General features: G+C 43.4%; 2 protein-coding genes across 4 annotated transcripts in view; both read right to left on the minus strand.

The window, feature by feature from the left end:
- Positions 1 to 6,598: 6,598 nt before the first annotated feature.
- Positions 6,599 to 23,828, minus strand: part of LOC110501854 (cyclic AMP-responsive element-binding protein 1) — a 30,258-nt gene continuing 13,028 nt past the window's right edge. Inside the window, exons 2-8 of one of the 3 annotated variants that reach the window (XM_021579704.2) lie at positions 14,378 to 14,472; positions 11,806 to 11,952; positions 11,497 to 11,597; positions 11,260 to 11,408; positions 10,865 to 11,047; positions 10,507 to 10,663; positions 6,599 to 10,279 (exon numbers count right to left, since the gene is read on the minus strand). In XM_021579704.2, the coding sequence (XP_021435379.1) occupies positions 10,135 to 10,279; positions 10,507 to 10,663; positions 10,865 to 11,047; positions 11,260 to 11,408; positions 11,497 to 11,597; positions 11,806 to 11,952; positions 14,378 to 14,464 (969 nt within the window). In that variant the 5' untranslated portion in view covers positions 14,465 to 14,472 and the 3' untranslated portion in view covers positions 6,599 to 10,134. Of the gene's footprint in view, positions 10,280 to 10,506; positions 10,664 to 10,864; positions 11,048 to 11,259; positions 11,409 to 11,496; positions 11,598 to 11,805; positions 11,977 to 14,377; positions 14,473 to 23,828 lie in introns of all 3 variants that reach the window. The other 2 variants (XM_021579703.2, XM_021579702.2) reach the window with 2 other exon arrangements.
- LOC118943608 lies at positions 18,579 to 20,660 on the minus strand. The gene is made up of 2 exons (XM_036959287.1): positions 18,844 to 20,660; positions 18,579 to 18,711 (listed from the first exon to the last, which is right to left on the minus strand). The coding sequence occupies exons 1-2, from the start codon at positions 20,626 to 20,628 to the stop codon at positions 18,679 to 18,681; spliced, it is 1,818 nt and encodes a 605-aa protein (XP_036815182.1). The 5' UTR covers positions 20,629 to 20,660; the 3' UTR covers positions 18,579 to 18,678.

Raw genomic sequence — 23,828 nt, forward strand, 5'->3', positions numbered from 1 at the left:
CGTCTGTTCAAGAACGTACACGAACGTTTTGGGGAAACGAGTCGTTAAGTACAAACCGTTCCGTAACGTAGCAAACGTTCAAGCGAACTGAACGCACATCTGGCACGCAGAGTTGACCCACCCACTTACAGAACCATAAACTACTCAAAACAAAGGGGAATGTTTCGATGGCAGTTGGTTGAAACACGTGTCAGTCTAAATTCATTCTGACCAATAACTATATTCAGTACATACATCTTCATCCCTATTGGTCTTTATAAATCAAGAGTGTCCTTCTCTCATTGCTCTATGAACATGTCAATCATCCACCCATAGAAAGACAACCTCTTGGCTAATCGTACATTTGATTGGACAAAAACCACGGAGAGGACTGTACCTAAATTATACCAATGCAGCCGTTTAAAAATACCTTTATTTTATTTTTATTATTTTTATTATTAAACAGTAACGTGCAAAACCCCAGAAACAGAACAGCCAGAGGGATTCCACAAATAAGCAAGAGAAAAAATAATAAAAATACAAATCCACATTATATCAATTAAAATACAGACATGTAGGGAATACATGTTTTAGACATTTTGTTCTGTATACGTTTCAATGATTCTAAATAGTTTTCCAAATCAGATTTTTTTTAAATAAGAAAAGGGCCTTTTTCTTCATAAATTTTGATTTGTGTATGAAACATTTTTATTAATAACATAAAGAGATTTATGACATCTCAAGTTCAATTGTGGAATCAGTGTAGTAAAATTATATGTCAAAGTTAGATATTTCAAAGTTTGTGTGCATTTTGTTGCCAAGATATAGTTTTGCATCAGCCTAGAATACTTCACTATGTAAACAATGACAGAATAAGTGTTCAATAGATTCAGTTTCTAGTTCACAAAAACTGCATTCACTGGTAACATCAGGTATATACTTAGAAATCAAGCTATTACATGGATAGAATCTATGGATAATCTGAAAGGAGATCTCCTTTACTTTATTGGTCACCATAAATGTGTGTGGAGTGAGCCAAGCACGGCGCCAGTTTACATCAAACGATGAAAAACAGCAAAATATCGCAGAGGGAATAGACTTCCTATAGAAAACATTCCTTAATAAACAATTGTTGAATTTCTTATCTAGTAAGCCTATGCCATTCACCTGGATATCGCTTACAATAGGAGATATTCCAAAGTACGCATTACTCTGAAGTAAAGCTTTTATCCCACTAGGTATAGTTTTTATAAGTGTCTGATATTCCTTGTTTGAAACCTCAAAGTTATATCTTTCCATAAATTCTCACCACGTAAATAGATTCCCACTAATACTAACTAATTGGCTGACAAGGACAATGTTTTTCGAGAACCAGATACGGTTAAATAACATCTTGTTTCCATGTAATATCAACCCATTAGTCCATATAAAACATTTATGAGGTGAAAAGTTGTGTTTATATAGCAAAGCCCAGCACATTAAAGCCTGCTTGTGAAAAGCCAACAATTTCACAGGAAGTTTACCCTCAATATAGGGACATTGTAGTAAAAAATGTAAGCCCTCTGAGCTTCTGAAAAACAAAATGAGGTATAATATTCCAGAAACGATGAGGATTTTTTATGTACCTCTTAATCCAGTTGACCTTTGATATCTGATTGAAGAGAGTGAAGTCTAAGACATTTAGACCGCCGTCACAAACCCTGTTGGTGATAGCATCTCTTTTTATCTTATGTGGCTTGTTTTTCCATATGAAGTTGTACAAAAGCCTATCTAAGGTACAGCAAGGGGATTTGGGAATGTCAACAGATGAAAAAAGATAGGATGCACGAAGCCCCTCAGCTTTGGATAAAAGCACCCTTCCTTGAAGACTTAAATCCCTCCCTAAGGATGAGGATATATATATATATTTTCTTTTCAGAACAAACATCTCACATTTGGACTGTGATTGTTTTTTAAATTAAGCTTCTTAGCTTTTGCTAGGACTGTCTGGGAGTGGTCTGAGTGAGGAGAGGAAAACTGAACATTTGCTGCTATTGGCAGAGAGGTTTGGAATTGTCTTTTTTTATTGGCGTGTTAACTCATTTCCTGCATGGTGGTGTCACCATACAAGGCCAAAACTCCACTGAACATTTATTACAGGCTGAAATTACAGCCAGTCTTTTCAAATCAAATCATATCAAAATGTATTAGTCACATGCACCGAATACAATAGGTGTAGACCTTACAGTGAAATGCTTATTTACAAGCCCTTAAACCACAGTGCAGTTTAAAAAATACAGATAAGAATAAGAGATAAAAGTAACAAGTAATTAAAGAGCAGCAGTAAAAAATAACAATATATACGGGGGGGTACCGGTACAGAGTCAGTGTGTGGCGGCACCGGTTAGTTGAGGTAGTATGTACATGTAGGTAGAGTTATTAAAGTGACTATGCATAGATGACAACAGAGAGTGGCAGTGGTGTGGAGATGGGAGGGGGATTGAGGGGAGGGCAATGCAAATAGTCTGGGTAGCCATTTGACTAGATGTTCAGGAGTCTTATGGCTTGGGGGTAGAAGCTGTTTAGAAGCCTCTTGGACCTAGACTTGGCGCTCTGGTACCGGTTGCCATGTGGTAGCAGGGAGAACAGTCTATGACTAGGGTGGCTGGAGTCTTTGACAATTTTTAGGGCCTTTTCTCTAACACCGCCTGGTATAGAGGTCCTGGATGGAAGGAAGCTTGGCCCCAGTGATGTAATGGGCCGTTCACACTACCATCTAATGCCCACTACCCTACTACCCCCTTATCAGACAGCTCTTACTCTAAAAGGTCATTATCATAATTTTACAATATTATTCCAACCTCATAGTGTGGACATACTATATACAATACCACTCAAAAGTTTGGACACCTACTCATTCCAGGGTTTTTTCTTTCTTTTTACTATTTTCCACATTGTTCGGAATCATGTAGTAACCAAAGAAGTGTTAAACAAATAAAAATATATTTTAGATTTTATATTCTTCAAAGTAGCCACCCTTTGCCTTGATGACAGGTTTGCACACTCTTGGCATTCTCTTAACCTGGTTCACGTGGAATGGTTTTCCAACAGTCTTGAAGGAGTTCTCACATATGATGAGCAGTTGTTGGCTGCTTTTCCTTCGCTGTGCGGTTTAACTCATCCCAAACCATCTCCGTTGGGTTGAGGTTGGGTGATTGTGGAGGCCAGGTCATCTGATACAGCACTCCATCAGCCTGCAGGTGTGTTGGGTCATTGTCCTGTTGAAAAACAAATGGCATTCCCGCTGCTCCCGAGTGGCACAGGGGTCTAAGGCACTGCATCTCAGTGCATGAGGCGTCACTACAGACACCCTGGTTTGATTCCAGGCTGTATCACAACTGGCCGTGATTGGGAGTCCCCTAGGGCGGTGCACAATTGGCCCAGCGTTGTCCGGGTTTGGCCGGTGTAGGGCGTCATTGTAAATAAGAATTTATTCTTAGCTGATTTGCCTAGTTAAATAAAGGTAAAACCTTTATTTTGTATTTTTTTATTTTACCTTTATTTATCCAGGTTTTTCTCATTGAGATAACATCTCTTTTCCAAGAGAGACCTGGTCCAATAGCAGCGGAGGGAACAACGTTTCAGACAAAACAATTTACATACACTAACACAACATTAAACAAAACTATAAACACACATACAGTACAACAAAAAGATTGCACATTAAAAACACAAACGTCTTGACTAAAAACAGCTGGCCTAAAAATAATTACACTCTTCTATGATATATACATCGATCAAGTGTTTAATCTCCACCAACGAAACTAGATCATGACAGAATTCCAGGACCACGGAGCTAAGTAACTAAAACTATTTCTACCATGTCCTGTTCTAATTTTTGGTACTGTTAGAAACAAATCAGAATGGGTACGTAATTTACATTTATTTACTGACCTGACTAAAAAAGAACAGATATAAAATGGCATTTTCCCCAATATGGCCTTATAAATCAGTGTATACCAGTGTTTAAGCCTACACAAGGTCAATGACGACCAGCCAACAGCGCTGTAGAGATCCCAATGATGTGTTAGACGTTTCTGATTTGTAATGAACCTGAGGGCTGCATGATACACTGAATCAAGTGCTCTCAGGGTAGTGGCTCAGGCCTGCATGTATATAACATCACTAAAATCTAAAACCGACAGTAATGTACATCGTACCAGCTCCTTCCTGGCATCAAGAGAAAAACAAGCCGGTAATAAAATCCTATTTTCAGCTTGAGCTTCCTTATCAAGTTCTCTACATGCACAGTGAAGCTCAGCTTATCATCAACCCACACACCCAAATATTTGTACACTTTAACTTACTCTATAGTATGTCCAGCCAATGTAGCAATGACATGATTTGTAACATGCCTGGCATTTGAAAATACCATGCATTTTGTTTTACCCAAATTTAGAATCAGCTTTAAATCATACAGATTCTGCTGTAGGATGTTAAATGCTCTTTGGGCATTATCAAAAGTTAAAGATAAACTACTACCACTTGAATAAAGAACAGTATAATCTGCATAAAAATGAACATCCGCTGTCTCAATAAGATCCCCAATGTTGTTGATATACAAAATGAACAACAGTGGGCCCAAAATAGAACCTTGCGGAACACCCGAGCACACCTCAGATTTACAACTATGGACTCAGATTTACAAATCAAACACATTTAAAAGTGCAAATGTATCACTACAAAATGCTGTGGTAGCCATGCTGGTTAAGTGTGCCTTGAATTCTAAATAAATCACAGACAGTGTCACCAGCAAAACACCATCACACCTCCTCCTCCTTGCTTCACGGTAGCAACCACACATGCGGCATTCATCCGTTCACCTACTCTGCATCCCACAAGGACACGGAGGTTGGAACCAAAAATCTCAAATTTGGACTCATCAGACCAAAGGACAGATTTCCACCAGTCTAATGTCCATTGCTCGTGGTTCTTGGCCCAAGCAAGTCTCCTCTTCTTATTGGTGTCCTTTAGTAGTGGTTTCTTTGCAGCAATTCAACCATGATGGCCTGATTCATGCAGTCTCCTCTGAACAGTTGATGTAAAGATGTGTCTGTTACTTGAACTCTGTGAAGTGTTTATTTGGGCTACAATTTCTGAGGCTAGTAACTCTAATGAACTTATCCTCTGCAGCAGAGGTAACTCTGGGTCTTCCTTTCCTGTGATGGTCCTCATGAGAGCCAGTTTCATCATAATGTTTGATATTTTTTGCAACTGCACTTGAAGAAACTTTGAAAGTTCTTGACATTTTCCTCATTGACTGATCTTCATGTCTTAAAGTAATGATGGACTGTCGTTTCTCTTTGCTTATTTGAGCTGTTCTTGCAATAATATGGACTTGTTATTTTACCAAATAGGGCTCTCTTCTGTATAGCACCTTGTCACAGCAGAACTGATTGGCTAAAACGCATTAAGAAGGAAAGGAATTCCACAAATTAACTTTTAACAAGGCACACCTGTTAATTGAAATGCATTCCAGGTGACCACCTCATGAAGCTGGTTGAGAGAATGCCAAGAGTGTGCAAAGCTGTCACCAAGGCAAACGGTGTCTACCTTGAAGAATCTCAAATATAAAATATATTTAGATTTGTTTAACACTTTTTTGGTTACTATATGATTGCATATGTGTTATTTCATAGTTTTGATGTCTTCACTATTATTCTACAATGTAGAAAATAGTAAAAATAAAGAAAAACCCTTGAACGTGTCCAAACTTTTGACTGGTACTGTATATATAAAACATAGGAAATCTAGTTTTTGACTGCACTGCCCCTTTAAACAAAGAGTGCCATAAAATGTTTTCCTTCTAGAAAGCACAGATCAAAAACACTGTAGAACTGGGTTGAAACCATTTTGGTTTAAAAATGGGCACATAGCCTTCTGCTGCAATGGTTTTCAAATACCACTGTACAAGAGGACAATACATTATGTAGCTATCATAAGAAACTCACGCAGAGGGAAAAGCAGGCCTGTATGAGTTGGATTGAAGCTCCTAATTGTATCCTGTCGTGTTGGTTGATGTCACTGGTGTGTAATATCATCTGGGATCATCAACCATATTGATCCTCTATACCACTGTCAACAGTCCTAAGAGCTTCCTCAGCAAGTCTGTATCTAGTCTCTGGTGCATGTGATTAATGACTACAGCCCCTATGGCAAGTGCTCCACAACATCATGGCATTGTTCTGTCTGTCTGTCTGTCCAAAGAGCTCTCTCAGCTCCCTTTTAAACTTAGTGTTTCAATCAATGTTATCACTTCAACTGGCTGTTGGTGGATTGGATATCGATAGGACGTCAGAGGCCTCACTTGTACCATTGATTATGAGCTATAGTTTGGCATGAATTATAAGATAGCTTCATTTTAGACAACAACAAAAACAGAGCAGAACTCTTGTCAAAAATGTTCTCTTCAACCCAATCTTGATAAAGGTACTTTATGTTCTTCGTATGAAAAGGTATTGGCACACATCCAGGACAGCAGGAAGGTTTCTCATTGGGTGAAAACAGAAGTGCTCCTATAAGGCCCTGTAGCTTATATGTTTTAAGGTTTGCTCACTTTATAAAATGATGACAAATAAGACACTTTGAATGCAATTTATTGTTTCCAAAAGAGCGGTACAATAAGTGTTACATAGCACTTTCAAATCTGTCGAGTGTGGCGTGTTTAGCAAGGTAATGCTGTTCACAGTATATACAACTGACTGATACACCACTGGAACACAATAAAACCTCCCCTAACAGGATTACATTACGTACAATAAACAGTATTTAAAGATTACAACTTGTAAAATTAGCAATATACAAACAGGGCATAAAAGTTCAGAAATAGGTTATTGTTCAAAGTTTGGCTGTGACAGGCTGTTCATGCAGGAAGTAAAGTCAGGTTTCTATGAACCTCAAAATGCTCCAGAAATCAAACCACTGTAAGCTATAGATATTCTTCCATTAATTCAGCTACTTAAACTGAATGTAATACAAATAAACAAATTGACCGATCGGCATCTTCACTGGTATTTTGTCAAGATGACAATTCACGTTCTTTTCAAGCAAATCTCACATGCTGTGCTGTTAGAGGCATTGACCTGGGCCCGGTTTCCCAAAATGCACTAGGTTTCATTTAGCTGTAAGTGGCTAAGAAATCAATTTGATGCTGCCTGCCACACCGCTCATCTGTACGGAGGGCTGAGAGCCTCGAGCGAATGTTGTAACAGGTTTACTACAATGTATTTTATCACAGAGGCCTGTGAAATTGATACTTTTTCAAAAGCTGCTTTTTGGTAAACTGGATCCGGCTCTTGTCAGATCTGCTCTTCTGTCATAAAATAATAGTTTTTTTCCCCCCAAAGTCGGCAAAGCTGAGGCTCAAGGTGTGCTTGTGTCAAATTGCATTCCCTCAGCATGAATGCATAATCTACCCTGACAAAGCTCTGCTAAGAGATCACCTCTGCAATTTATCACGTCAAATCGTCTGTGTGAAGCACTGTAGGGCCAGGAAGGAGGGATTATTCATACAAATCAACGGATGGCTTTGCCATTTGCTCACAACAGAAGAACACAATTACAGTGGTGCCATTGTAGATTCACACTTCTTTCTGTGACCATTTCACCCCAACCCACTTCCCTATTCACAACATTCAGATAACGTGATGAATACAGTACATTTGAAACAGTCCTTTAATGTATAAAAAAAGAGCAACACTGGATTGACTTAATCTCAACATACAAACACAGTAAAAATACAAAGCATTAACAAACTTCATCAGTCATATTTAGGCTACCCTTTATCCCCACCCCAACAGCAAACTGAAAACTCAGGAAGCAATGCTTTATGTTAGATGAGTGTGAGATAAATCTGGGTATTCACATTGAAGATAGTTTTTGAAATTCCAATGTGTTGATTTGTTTTTCATGGTTCACCCAGATTGAAAATATTTAGATTCCCGATGCGTCCTCGTGAATACAAAAAGACTAACAAACTAGGATTTTGGTACTGATTATTTCCACAGATCAAGTTTTGTATTGAGATATTACAGGTTTGGAATTGGCTGAACCATAGTGTTCTGGTGTCTAAAATGAATTCTTATTCATAAAGCACAATGAATAAGAACTAAAACAAATGCATTTACTGTACTGTGACGTTACACATGACATAATACCATCATAGAAAAAGGAAAACAGCTTTCGGTGCATCATGGTGTTGCTGCCTTTTCTACGAGGAAAAATATAACAAGTAAAAAAAAAACATTTCACAGACCTCTGTGATAAAATACATTTGTAGTAAACCTGTTACAACGTTCACTCGAGGATTTTACAACCACTCGGGGCTCTCAGTCCTCTGTACAGATGAGTGGTGTGGCAGGAAGCATCAAATTGATTTCTTAGCCATTTACAGCCAAATGAAACCTAGAGCAATAATTGAAGTGATATATCTTGTGGGTCCGTAATAACTTCAAACAGGCTGTCCACTTGTCTGTCTAGAAAAGGCACTCTGTGCGGGTTCGGACTCTACCGGATGCATCTGGTTTTCAGGGGGAATGGAAAGAGAGCCTGTGACGACACTTCCGTTTTCAAGCCGACACTCCATCTTAACTCCTCCTCCACATTTACAGGATTGGTTCAACAGTGCAGAAGAGAACCTCTCCTGACAGTTTATTTTTTCTCGTCAGGACCAGAAAGAGAGAAACGCCTGCTACGTTAGGTTAACAAAACCTAAAGATGAGCAGAGGAGTTTAAAAAAGTCCTTTTATCTGCTGGCATTGTGATAAGCCTGGTAAGCTAAAGGAAGAAAGATGTACTGTATATCGTTTACATTTTATGTACTGCAGTGTATGATACAAATACGTAAATCTATATTGGTTTCATATTATGCATAAGATTTTTTTCCTCTCCCAAATCAATAGAAATATCATAGCAAAATCTACACATGCTGTAGGCTCCATGTACAGTAATAATATCAAAAGAAAAATAACTCATATGTAATACAACTTTATCCAATCATAAACAGAACACAAAGAATGTGACGTTGGAAGATGGATCCCAAGTCCTATGTAACCCTAGTAACGTATTGTTATGTCATATGTAATCATATGTATGCATGTAGTCATTCACTCACTGTAAATATGTGTATGCCGGAGATAACAAAATGATCTATTCCAGCAAGGTTTACTTGGGTGAATTTAAGGCTGTGGAGTGTACTGACAATTGGTTCCTATCTGCAGATATTAATGTGTTTCCTTTAGTAGTTATATGGGATCCAAATTCCACCGCCAACCCAGCAACAACCTACATCTTTAGAGTGTAACAATAGTTTATAAAATCTCAGATATCAACAAGTAACAAAGGGAAGAAAACACCCAAGACAGTTGAAATGGAAGATGACTCTGAGTTGATGGGTTATCTTGATCATGGAGGTTTAACTCAAAACAACATCTCATCTGATCTACTGTGCAAAGCAATCTCATATACATGTCCTAACGGACTCCAATAGCAGGGTTCTAGAGGCTGTCTTGACTTCCTTGTTTTGACCTCCTCTTGAGCTTATTGGACAGTCAGACACTAACCCTCTTGTTTGATTGGCTAACCATTGTTAGAGGCTTCGGGTTAATAAAAAAAATGACTAACAATGTGGGAAGTCTGTGACTTGACTTCCCAGTAAACAAACCCCAAACAAGAAGCTTGAATAGTGTAAGAGTTAGTGTTTTGTTTCATCACGTTATCTCTGGATCCACAACTGACACATGAATCCTCCTCTTTCGTGTTCCACGATGTGATCATATTGAGACAGGTTGGGAGAGGAGAAGATAAAAGAAAAGGTGGTTAACAAGTGAGCGGGAGAAGAAGGAGTGGAAGCAAGAGGATGTGAGAGAGAAGACATGGTGAGAATAGATTGGATGGATGGGAGATTGGGGGACGTATTGGCTGGGGTGGTTGTGTTTACCTACAAAACTACAATTCCCACAAAGCACTGTCCGTTACTGATCTCCCGTCCATCAATCCATTTTCATTCCGTCTTCTCTCTCACATCCTCTTGCTTCAGATGTCAGGGGTCATGCCTGGGGGCAAACGCTTGGCAGAGTCTGTACAGGTCGGTGGGCAGTCTGATGGGGTAGTTTGGGGCTATTCAGATTTATGGCAGTACAGGTCTTTAAGTGCTTTCAGTTCCTCTATCAGGGTTTTGTTCTGGTTCTCCAGCACGGCCACGCGGTTCTCCAGACACTTGACATACTCCTTCTTCTTCCTGCGACACTCGCGGGCCGCCTCTCTGTGTGGCACAACAAGGACCAAGACACAGTCAGGGAAACCTCCGGCTATTGGCTCAGCTAGTATGGGATGGTGCACAGCATCTCTCTAGGATCTTGGTTACACTTTACTTAATGCAGACTGATGTAACGCTTTACTTGTAGCATGTATGAGCCCTTATGTTTGGCTAGATGGAGTTCACAGTGGACCATAACCAAAGAGAACCTCACTCTGACTGTATGTCCTTACCTGTTCTTCATGAGTCTGACCTCTCTCTTGCGGGTAACTTCTACCTCTGGGCCCCCCTGGCCAGACAGGGCAGGGGAGGAAGCCATGACCACCCCAGAGGCGATGGTGCTGTTGGGGACCGTGCGGATCTGGTAGGCCTGCACATCTCCAGACGCAGCTGGGGAACAATGCCATGATCCAGGAGGTGAAATATGGAAATCTACTACATTGCAGTTGCAATGGATTACTGATATACAGATGACCTGGCACCCAGGATAACTACTCATTATCTCTTTTAGATGAGCTGATTCCATTAAAACACACCGTTGTCTGTTTGTGAGTTCAAAGAGGTAAGGCCAGTGTCTGCACTACCACTCACCTTGCACTACCATCTGGTTGCTGGGCACCAGGATCTGCTGGCCGTCCGAGGTCTGGGCGTACTGCAGGATGGTGGTGCCCTGCTGGGCGGCCGCAGCGTTAGACATGGTCAGGGTCTGCAGTCCCTGGACCGCGTCTGTTCCGTTATTGGCCAACTGGATTGCACCGCCTTGGGTGATGGCGACTGAGAGAGGAGAGGGAGGGGGAGGGAGAGATAGAAAGAAAGGGAGGGGGCGAGAGAGAATGAGAGAGAGATGAGAGATATGAGAGAGAGTTTGTGAATAAGGTTGCAACATAAACAACTAAAGATCTTGCTTAAACTACCCTCTTACTGTAAATAAACTCTTTGTCAGTGACATTATTGAGTAAAAGAACGAAGGGTCAAAGGTGACGTACTGTACTGGCCACTGCTGGTCTGGTAGATAGGGCATGATGTGGGCATGGTAACCGTGGTGATGGCAGGCGCTAGGTCCTCCTCTGACTTCTCTTCCTCAATCCTGGGAACCCCCGGGGTGTCACCCGATGACAAGTCATTCAGGATCTTTCTGTTAGGGTCAGAGGTCAGGACGTTAGATAAAACGCACACTAACAGTCGTCACAGTACAGCATGATCACACAAACATCAAAGTGTACCTGTATGAGGGGCGTCGTGAGAGGATCTCTCTGCGTTTCTGAGAGTCAGTCACACTGTCCACTGACTCCTGGGAGTCTTCCCTCTCTGCTATGTTGGAGATCTGAAACAGTCCAATCAGGTGTGTTAGTGCTGGGCTGTGAAATAACACTAGCTCCATCACAGTATATTCTTCTTGTGTCCTGTTGTGGTGGTCAGAGTTGTACCCAGGGTGCAAAGTTGGTGTATCTAAGCTAACGTTTTAGGTATTTTTTTTATCTTAATGAGACAAACCTCTACAAATAAAAGGTTAGATGAGAAGGTCTACTCACCTGAACAGTCTGGACCTGTGGTGACTGTATGACCGAGGGCTGAGCAGCCTGGATGACCCCGTGAACCTGGACCGTCTGACCGTTGGGCAGCTGCACCAGGGTGACCGTAGGACCACTGGACGTGGCGTGGCCCGCTGCCATGGAAACCTGCAAAGCATAAACATAATCCTGCTGTCCAGGGGGGACACACCTATGACTAGAACCCCCGAGTCTCTCCTAGTATGGAAAAACTTGGGGTTTTCTGGGCCATACTACGTACGTTTATAAAATACATGATTTTGTATCTGTATGGGTACAGTTGAATTCGGACGATTAAATACACCATAGCCAAATACAATTAAACACAGTTTTTCACAATTCCTGACATTTAATCAGAGTAAACATTCCCTGTCTTAGGTCAGTTAGGATCACCACTTTATTTTAAGAATGTGAAATGTCAGAATAAAAGTAGAGAGAATGATTTATTTCAGCTTTTATTTCTTTCATCACATTCCCAGTGGGCCAGACGTTTACATACACTTAATTAGTATTTGGTAGCATTGCCTTTAAATTGTTCATTTGTGTCAAACGTTTAGGGTAGCCTTCCACAAGCTTCCCACAATAAGTTGAGTGAATTTTGGCCCATTCCTCCTGACAGAGCTGGAGTAACTGAGTCAGGTTTGTAGGCCTCCTTGCTCGCACACGTTTTTTCAGTTCTGCCCACAAATGTTCTATAGGATTGAGGTCAGGGCTTTGTGATGGCCACTCCAACACCTTGACTTTGTTGTCCTTAAGCCATTTTGCCACAACTTTGGAAGTATGCTTGGGGTCATTGTCCATTTGGAAGACCCATTTGCGACCAAGCTTTAACTTCCTGACTGATGTCTTGAGATATTGCTTCAATATATCCACATAATTTTCCGTCCTCATGATGCCATCTATTTTGTGAAGTGCACCAGTCCCTCCTGCAGCAAAGCACCCCCACAACATGATGCTGCCACCCGTGTGCTTCATGGTTGGGATGGTGTTCTTCGGCTTGCAAGCCTCCCCCTTTTTCCTCAAAACATAACGATGGTCATTATGGCCAAACAGTTCAGACCAGAGGACATTTCTCCAAGAAGTACGATCTTTGTCCACATGTGCAGTTGCAAACCGTAGTCTGGCTTTTTTTAATGGCGGTTTTGGAGCAGTGGCTTTTCAGATTATGTCGATATAGGACTTGTTTTACTGTGGATATCGATACGTTTGTACCTGTTTCCTCCAGCATCTTCACAAGGTCCTTTGCTGTTGTTCTGGGATTGATTTGCACTTTTCCCACCAAAGTACGTTCACCTCTAGGAGACAGAACGCGTCTCCTTCCTGAGCGGTATGATGGCTGCGTGGTCCCATGGTGTTTATACTTGCGTACTATTGTTTGTACAGATGAACGTGGTACCTTCAGGCGTTTGGAAATTGCTCCCAAGGATGAACCAGACTTGTGGAGGTCTACAATTTATTTTCTGAGGTCATGGCTGATTTCTTTAGATTTTCCCATGATGTCAAGCAAAGAGGCCCTGAGTTTGAAGGTAGGCCTTGAAATACAGCCACACCTCCAATTGACTCAAATTATGTCAATTAGCCTATCAGAAGCTTCTAAAGCCATGACATCATTTTCTATAAATTTCCAAGCTGTTTAAAGGCACAGTGAACTTAGTGCATGTAAACTTCTAACCCACTGGAATTGTGATACAGTGAATTATAAATTAAATAATCTGTCTGTAAACAATTGTTGGAAAAATTACTTGTGTCATGCAAAAAGTAGATGTCCTAACCGACTTGCCAAAACTATAGTTTGTAAACAAGAAATGTGTGGAGTGGTTGAAAAACGAGTTTTAATTACTCCAACCTAAGTGTATGTAAACTTCCGACATTAACTGTACGAATTTCTTGTGTGTATGAGAATGAAACGGTAGTGTGAGTGATGTAAGTATGTACAGTATATTCTGTGACATCCTACTGTCTCGGCTTGGTCACCTGGCCATTTTACTGTCTCCTGCTTGCATTCCAGCCATTACAATGAGCCATCCTCCTATAGCTCCTCCCACCAGCCTCCTCTGGTAGGTGACCAGATTTCTAGTACTACAGGGTCATGCTGATTACCGTCTCTCTGTCAGTCATAGATCTCTGCTGTGTGTGTGGAGTGTCAGCACATACCCTATCAGTCAGTGAGTATGTAGTAGTGTGTAGCAGCAGTGTGTGGTAGAGAGACAGGGAGGCAGTGTAGACTAACCTGTGAGTGGTAGTAGTGATGAGGTGCTGTACCAGTATGTGGCAGGGTACTAACCTGTGAGTGGTAGTAGTGATGAGGTGCTGTACCAGTATGTGGCAGGGTACTAACCTGTGAGTGGTAGTAGTGATGAGGTGGTGTACCAGTATGTGGCAGGGTACTAACCTGTGAGTGGTAGTAGTGATGAGGTGCTGTACCAGTATGTGGCAGGGTACTAACATGTGAGTGGTAGTAGTGATGAGGTACTGTACCAGTATGTGGCAGGGTACTAACCTGTGAGTGGTAGTAGTGATGAGGTGCTGTACCAGTATGTGGCAGGGTACTAACCTGTGAGTGGGCGATCTGTTGGCTGTCTGTCTCTGACACGGCTGTGTCTCCCCCCTGCTGATCCTCTGCTGCCGACTCCATGGTCATCGACTTAGCTGTTGGGGAAAAGGGGAGCGGAGTACAAGAGGGTTACAGAAGACTTTCTGATGCATATCTTATGATCAACAAGGAGAAAATCACAGTAATGATCCGTTCAGCTGGTTTTTATTGACAAAATGGTAGTAGCCGTACTGCTTTGTAGTATTTTCTACAAGTAAATATTCTGAAGACTTCGACACAATTGATAGTTAACTGGAATTATCATGTAATATCACAATGTGATAAATGCATGTCATTAATCTTCCTGTAGAGTTCATTAGTCAGTGGAAAGCTTCTCTCTGTCTGTTAGCCAAGTGTTTGTTTGTACACATCCATATAAAACTATGACCACAGATGTCCTTCCAGTTTTTTATGAATAAAGTAGCTAATAACTGAAATAAGACGTGTATAATGAGTCTGTTTATAACTGACAAAGTTGTATATGACTTGTGTCACTTAAATGTCAACATGATAGCTTGTACCTTCTTTGAAGTACAGCAGGGCGAAGCCACTTCTCACAGATGTGACTGAGAGGTCGAGTGAAGGTTAATATGGCACCTTCACAGACAGCGCTCAAAGCTATTCCTGAGCTTTATCATAGTCTTCAACACTGAGTATACTTAAGCAATAAGGCCTGGGGGTGTGGTATATGGCCAATATACCATGACTACGGGCTGTTCTTAATCAAGACGCAACGCAGAGTGCCTGGATACAGCCCGTAGCCATGATATATTGGTCATATACCACAAACCCTGAAGTGCCTTATTGCTATTATAAACTGGTTACCAGAGCAGTATAAATAAATGTTGTCTCATACCCATGGTATATGATCTGATATATTCAATGGCGGTCAGCCAATCAGCATTCAGGGCTCGACCCACACAGTTTATAAAAAAACATTAAGATGCTTTTCCCATGACACAGACTGACCAGGTGAAAGCTATGATCCCTTGTTGAGGCCACATGTTAAATCCACTTCAAATCAGTGTAGATGAATGAGAGGAGACAGGTTAAATAAAAGAGTGTTACGTCTTGAGACAACAGAGACATGGATTGTGCATGTGTGTGCCATTCAGAGGGTGAATGGGCAAGATAAAGGATTCTGAAGTACCTTTGAACGGTATATGCTGCTGGGTTTTTCACGCTCAACTGTTGCCCGTGTGTGTATCAAGAACTGTCCACCACCCAAACGACATCCAGCCAACTTGACACAACATGGGCCAGCATCCCTGTGGAACGCTTTCGACACAGGGATATATATGTATATATATATATATTAGGAAGTTGTGCTTAATGTTTTGTACACTCCAGTGTATATACTGTAAATATACAGTACATGTACGTGAGGGACTTAGGGCAACCCTTTGACAATGTCATTTATTTTAGGAACGTCCTGAGACAACCACTGGAAAACTGACGCCATGATTACAAAGAAAAAAGCCTTGCATTCTGGCTGAGGAATACCTTAGAGACCAACACTGTAGTGGAGTGAGGAAGTGGCCAATTTCTGGGTTATAAACACATGAGCGCATCACACTACAGGTCTTCGCAGATCCACCTATACCCGAGAGGGTTCGGATCAAGAATTCTAAATAATGTCACGGGCCTGGGTCTGATGTGATTGTCATGGGTCATCGGGTATGTGTAATTTCAAATGCCTTGTTGGGAAGTACCAATATAGATCCAAACATGACTGCTTCAGTAGAAAGAGAACAATGGTATAATTTATGCTACAGCTCTTTGCTTTTCATGAGAGTGGCGCGTGTAGCTTGTTGTTGTTATTGGCCAATCATAGGTCATCAAAGCAGCAATAGGCTACAGTCATAGAGCCTCGCACCACGTTAAAGGAGAAGGCTACAACGACCAAGAGACAACAGGTAGGCTGCTACTTAATATTCTGAATGGAGTTGTTGTTGTTTGTAACTGTAGGATGAGAAAGTGCATGCAGCCTCAGTTATCCTAAAACAAATGACTTTTCTACTGCTTCCCTCCCTCCTAGCTATCTAGCTAGCTTATCTAACTTTCCTACTGCTTTCCTCCCTCCTAGCTATCTAGCTAGCTTATCTAACTTTTCTACTGCTTCCCTCCCTCCTAGCTATCTAGCTAGCTTATCTAACTTTTCTACTGCTTTCCTCCCTCCTAGCTATCTAGCTAGCTTATCTAACTTTTCTACTGCTTCCCTCCCTCCTAGCTATCTAGCTAGCTTATCTAACTTTTCTACTGCTTCCCTCCCTCCTAGCTATCTAGCTAGCTTATCTAACTTTTCTACTGCTTCCCTCCCTCCTAGCTATCTAGCTAGCTTATCTAACTTTTCCCAGTTTGATGCAGTCAGGAAAGATTGGATTGGAATGGTTCTGGATCTAACCAGGTCTATATGGAACGGGTCTAGTTGTCCTCGGGTCCATTCAGAACCTCTACATCTCTCACACACACACTCACACATACACGCTCCCTGGAGAAGTCATTCATTTCATTGTGTCACTTTCCTCCCTGCAGCTAGTGTGTGTCTGGGCAGCTGACATTTCCCCCCAGTCCTCTGGGGCACCTTGTTCAGCAGAAGGCCTGTAGATCCACCTAATGGCTACATCTGAAATGACACCCTATTCCCTATACAGTGCACTACTTTTGACCAGGGCCCCATAAGGATCATAGGGCTCTGGTCAAATGTAGTGCACTATATAGGAGATAGTGTGCCATTATTTAAGCATCCCAATTTCTTCCTTTTCTGAACTTTTAGGCTTCAAAATGTTCACCAATAGGCAAGCTGCTGCTCGACTCCACGAGTCTGACCGACTCAGATACTTGGCAGGCATGCGCACTACGAGAAACCCAATAATCAACATGTCATGCATTGGCTTTGTCCCCTACAGGCCGTTTCGTCCCCTACAGGCCGTTTCTTCCCCTGCTTTCCAAAACCCTTTTCCCCTTCTCTACCACTGTCTTGTCAACATGCCATGTCTCCAGACTAGAAATGATTCACCACACACGACTGATGTGTTGTGACTTGTTGTGCTGCTAGTCTGGTTTGCCATCCCAACAATTCCATGTAGGAAATCCACCTACTGCCAGTGAGCGTTGGCTGGCTGTTAGACATGGAAGTCTGGTTGTGGAGAGAGGGCCAGCAGCCACAAGCCCTCCTCTTCAGTGGTAAAGAAAGGTAATGGAAGAAGTGCCGGCTACAGACACAGGAAGAGAAACAGCCAAATTCACTCACTCAGCTGAAAAGTTTTTAAACAATTATTTTGTCAAAATTGCTATATTGCTAAATGTATGAAAACAAAAATGTGCTTTTTGGTTTTAATTTAAGGTTAGGCATTAGGGTTAGTAGTGTGGTTAAAATTAGGTTTAAAATCAGATTTGATGACTTTGTGGCTGTGCTAGCTAGTGACCACTGCTGAGCTGCCTCCAGAACAAGATTCATGACGAAAAATGCCAACCTGCTAGAAGATATGTAGGCGCAAGTCAGACAATTTTTATCCCCATAATGCATCACAATTGAAAAGGGGACTTGACAAAAAGTGATCCTCTCGAAAGGGCACATTCAGTAGTGATGGGAAGTACGCCTCTTTTTATTGACTTGGATCTTTTAGACTCTTTCAGTCAAAATAACTAATATTTAGACTCATTTGGTTCATTTGATTCAGTAATGCCCAGAACACGCTGGATCCCCTATCGGCAAACGATGAACTAAAAACTCAAAAGAATCATGATTCTACAAGCCTCTCGTTCACCATATTGGAGCTCTCATCTTTATAGGATCTGACATCTGTGACTGAAACGTGTAAAACTGTGCATGAAACTGTGATTGATAAGCATACAAATAAGGTTATTTTTTTTGACATTTGAAACGAAGTCTAGGTGCGGCTGCCACCGGAATAGATTATGAACGGAATGACATTTTTTGACTGCCCCAGGAGAGAGATTTGCCTAATAAGTTATCATTTGCGAACTGCAGCAGCCACCCAACGATTCATTCGAGTTTGAGTGTTGAGCAGTGGCAGGCTATGCATGTTTTGGTTCTACAAAGCTGTGTCCATTGATAACATTCAATAATCGATTGACTGCATTCACTCTTGCACCATGTGATAATTGATCAGCTCTAAACATGCATTTCCCTCTCTATGCTGCCTGCAGCATGATCTATTTCTTTGCGCGCACATGACAGACAGTTGTTGGTCAGAGCAGATGCTGAGCCCAATGATTTAAATATACACACTAGATTACTAATTAGGGGTGATGTGTTGAAGCCACAATGCCTCCACCTTGGCACTCCCCCACCATCGTGTTGAAGCCACCATGCCTCCAGCTTGGCTCTCCCACACCATTGTGTTGAAGCCACCATGCCTCCAGCTTGGCTCTCCCACACCATCGTGTTGAAGCCACCATGCCTCCATCTTGGAACTCCCCCACCATTGTGTTGAAGCCACCATGCCTCCATCTTGGAACTCCCCCACCATTGTGTTGAAGCCACCATGCCTCCATCTTGGAACTCCCCCACCATTGTGTTGAAGCCACCATGCCTCCAGCTTGGCTCTCCCACACCATTGTGTTGAAGCCACCATGCCTCCAGCTTGGCTCTCCCACACCATCGTGTTGAAGCCACCATGTCTCCATCTTGGAACTCCCCCACCATTGTGTTGAAGCCACCATGCCTCCAGCTTGGCTCTCCCCCACCATTGTGTTGAAGCCACCATGTCTCCATCTTGGAACTCCCACACCATCGTGTTGAAGCCACCATGCCTCCAGCTTGGCTCTCCCACACCATTGTGTTGAAGCCACCATGCCTCCATCTTGGCTCTCCCACACCATTGTGTTGAAGCCACCATGTCTCCATCTTGGAACTCCCCCACCATCGTGTTGAAGCCACCATGCCTCCAGCTTGGAACTCCCACACCATTGTGTTGAAGCCACCATGCCTCCAGCTTGGAACTCCCACACCATCGTGTTGAAGCCACCATGCCTCCATCTTGGAACTCCCACACCATTGTGTTGAAGCCACCATGTCTCCATCTTGGAACTCCCACACCATTGTGTTGAAGCCACCATGTCTCCATCTTGGAACTCCCACACCATTGTGTTGAAGCCACCATGCCTCCATCTTGGAACTCCCCCACCATTGTGTTGAAGCCACCATGCCTCCAGCTTGGCTCTCCCACACCATTGTGTTGAAGCCACCATGCCTCCAGCTTGGAACTCCCACACCATCGTGTTGAAGCCACCATGCCTCCATCTTGGAACTCCCACACCATTGTGTTGAAGCCACCATGTCTCCATCTTGGAACTCCCACACCATTGTGTTGAAGCCACCATGTCTCCATCTTGGAACTCCCACACCATTGTGTTGAAGCCACCATGCCTCCATCTTGGAACTCCCCCACCATTGTGTTGAAGCCACCATGCCTCCAGCTTGGCTCTCCCACACCATTGTGTTGAAGCCACCATGTCTCCATCTTGGAACTCCCACACCATTGTGTTGAAGCCACCATGTCTCCATCTTGGAACTCCCCCACCATTGTGTTGAAGCCACCATGTCTCCATCTTGGAACTCCCACACCATTGTGTTGAAGCCACCATGTCTCCATCTTGGAACTCCCCCACCATTGTGTTGAAGCCACCATGTCTCCATCTTGGAACTCCCCCACCATTGTGTTGAAGCCACCATGCCTCCAGCTTGGCTCTCCCACACCATTGTGTTGAAGCCACCATGCCTCCAGCTTGGCTCTCCCCCACCATTGTGTTGAAGCCACCATGCCTCCAGCTTGGCTCTCCCACACCATTGTGTTGAAGCCACCATGCCTCCAGCTTGGCTCTCCCCCACCATTGTGTTGAAGCCACCATGCCTCCAGCTTGGCTCTCCCACACCATTGTGTTGAAGCCACCATGCCTCCATCTTGGAACTCCCCCACCATTGTGTTGAAGCCACCATGCCTCCAGCTTGGCTCTCCCACACCATTGTGTTGAAGCCACCATGCCTCCAGCTTGGCTCTCCCCCACCATTGTGTTGAAGCCACCATGCCTCCAGCTTGGCTCTCCCACACCATTGTGTTGAAGCCACCATGCCTCCAGCTTGGCTCTCCCCCACCATTGTGTTGAAGCCACCATGCCTCCAGCTTGGCTCTCCCACACCATTGTGTTGAAGCCACCATGCCTCCAGCTTGGCTCTCCCACACCATTGTGTTGAAGCCACCATGCCTCCATCTTGACTCTCCCACACCATTGTGTTGAAGCCACCATGCCTCCAGCTTGGCTCTCCCACACCATTGTAAAAAATATTTGGGAAACTATAGAAATGTCTACATTCATTTTTGCCATATGTATTCTATTATAGACACCTTAATGCATATTTCTAAACACATTTTAGAGGACTAATGTTACTGTCTCCTCTACAACAACAACAAAAATACTTCAAGTGCATTTGGAAAGTATTCAGACACCTCGACTTTTTCCACATTTGGTTACGTTACAGCCTCATTCTAAAATGTATTAAATAGTTTTCCTCCCCCCTCGTCAATCTACACACAATACCCCATAATGACATCACAATACCCCATAATGACATCACAACACCCCATAATGACATCACAACACCCCATAATGACATCACAACACCCCATAATGACATCACAATACCCCACAATGACATCACAACACCCCATAATGACATCACAATACCCCATAATGACATCACAACACCCCATAATGACATCACAACACCCCATAATGACATCACAACACCCCATAATGACAAAGCAAAAACTGTTTTTTTCTTCTTTCCCCTCGCAAATGTATAAAAAATTAAACGGAAATATTACATTTACATAAGTATTCAGACCCCTTACTCAGTACTTTGTTGAAGCACTTTTTTGCAGCAATTACATCCTTGAGTCTTCTTGAGTATGATTCTACACGCTTGGCACCAGTGGTGTAAAGTAATTATGTAAAAATACTTTAAAGTAAAGTACTACTTATGTGTCGTTTTTTGGGGTATCTGTACTTTACTATTGATATTTTTGACAACTTTTACTTCACTACATTCCTAAAGAAAATAATATACTTTTTACTCCATACATTTTCCCCGACACCCAAAAGTAGTCGTTACATTTTGAATGCTTAGCAGGACAGGATAATTGTCTAATTCACACACTTATCAAAATAACCTCCCTGGTCATCCCTACTGCCTCTGATCTGGAGGACTCACTAAACAGAGAACCTCCCTGGTCATCCCTACTGCCTCTGATCTGGAGGACTCACTAAACAGAGAACCTCCCTGGTCATCCCTACTGCCTCTGATCTGGAGGACTCACTAAACAGAGAACCTCCCTGGTCATCCCTACTGCCTCTGATCTGGAGGACTCACTAGACAGAGAACCTCCCTGGTCATCCCTACTGCCTCTGATCTGGAGGACTCACTAAACAGAGAACCTCCCTGGTCATCCCTACTGCCTCTGATCTGGCAGACTCACTAAACAGAGAACCTCCCTGGTCATCCCTACTGCCTCTGATCTGGAGGACTCACTAAACAGAGAACCTCCCTGGTCATCCCTACTGCCTCTGATCTGGAGGACTCACTAAACAGAGAACCTCCCTGGTCATCCCTACTGCCTCTGATCTGGAGGACTCATTAAACAGAGAACCTCCCTGGTCATCCCTACTGCCTCTGATCTGGAGGACTCACTAAACAGAGAACCTCCCTGGTCATCCCTACTGCCTCTGATCTGGAGGACTCACTAAACAGAGAACCTCCCTGGCCATCCCTACTGCCTCTGATCTGGAGGACTCACTAAACAGAGAACCTCCCTGGTCATCCCTACCGCTTCTGATCTGGAGGACTCACTAGACAGAGAACCTCCCTGGTCATCCCTACTGCCTCTGATCTGGAGGACTCACTAAACAGAGAACCTCCCTGGTCATCCCTACTGCCTCTGATCTGGAGGACTCACTAAACAGAGAACCTCCCTGGTCATCCCTACTGCTTCTGATCTGGAGGACTCACTAGACAGAGAACCTCCCTGGTCATCCCTACTGCCTCTGATCTGGAGGACTCACTAAACAGAGAACCTCCCTGGTCATCCCTACTGCCTCTGATCTGGAGGACTCACTAAACAGAGAACCTCCCTGGTCATCCCTACTGCTTCTGATCTGGAGGACTCACTAAACAGAGAACCTCCCTGGTCATCCCTACTGCCTCTGATCTGGAGGACTCACTAAACAGAGAACCTCCCTGGTCATCCCTACTGCCTCTGATCTGGAGGACTCACTAAACAGAGAACCTCCCTGGTCATCCCTACTGCCTCTGATCTGGAGGACTCACTAAACAGAGAACCTCCCTGGTCATCCCTACTGCCTCTGATCTGGAGGACTCACTAGACAGAGAACCTCCCTGGTCATCCCTACTGCCTCTGATCTGGAGGACTCACTAAACAGAGAACCTCCCTGGTCATTCCTACTGCCTCTGATCTGGAGGACTCACTAAACAGAGAACCTCCCTGGTCATCCCTACTGCCTCTGATCTGGAGGACTCACTAAACAGAGAACCTCCCTGGTCATCCCTACTGCCTCTGATCTGGAGGACTCACTAGACAGAGAACCTCCCTGGTCATCCCTACTGCCTCTGATCTGGAGGACTCACTAAACAGAGAACCTCCCTGGTCATCCCTACTGCCTCTGATCTGGAGGACTCACTAAACAGAGAACCTCCCTGGTCATCCCTACTGCCTCTGATCTGGAGGACTCACTAAACAGAGAACCTCCCTGGTCATCCCTACTGCCTCTGATCTGGAGGACTCACTAAACAGAGAACCTCCCTGGTCATCCCTACTGCCTCTGATCTGGAGGACTCATTAAACAGAGAACCTCCCTGGTCATCCCTACTGCCTCTGATCTGGAGGACTCACTAAACAGAGAACCTCCCTGGTCATCCCTACTGCCTCTGATCTGGAGGACTCACTAGACAGAGAACCTCCCTGGTCATCCCCACTTCCTCTGATCTGGAGGACTCACTAAACAGAGAACCTCCCTGGTCATCCCCACTTCCTCTGATCTGGAGGACTCACTAAACAGAACCTCCCTGGTCATCCCTACTGCCTCTGATCTGGAAGACTCACTAAACAGAGAACCTCCCTGGTCATCCCTACTGCCTCTGATCTGGAGGACTCACTAGACAGAGAACCTCCCTGGTCATCCCTACTGCCTCTGATCTGGAGGACTCACTAAACAGAGAACCTCCCTGGTCATCCCTACTGCCTCTGATCTGGAGGACTCACTAAACAGAGAACCTCCCTGGTCATCCCTACTGCCTCTGATCTGGAGGACTCACTAAACAGAGAACCTCCCTGGTCATCCCTACTGCCTCTGATCTGGAGGACTCACTAAA

This window comes from Oncorhynchus mykiss, chromosome 22, assembly GCF_013265735.2.
Source record: "Oncorhynchus mykiss isolate Arlee chromosome 22, USDA_OmykA_1.1, whole genome shotgun sequence".
Lineage (NCBI taxonomy): Eukaryota > Metazoa > Chordata > Actinopteri > Salmoniformes > Salmonidae > Oncorhynchus > Oncorhynchus mykiss.

Coding starts and splice junctions, on each gene's coding strand:
- LOC118943608 (XM_036959287.1), bottom strand. CDS start 20,628: ATGGTGTGGGAGAGCCAAGCTGGAGGCATGGTGGCTTCAACACAATGG. Junction 18,712..18,843: donor GGGGGAGTTCCAAGATGGAG/GCATGGTGGCTT, acceptor GCCAAGGTGGAG/GCATTGTGGCTTCAACACAT.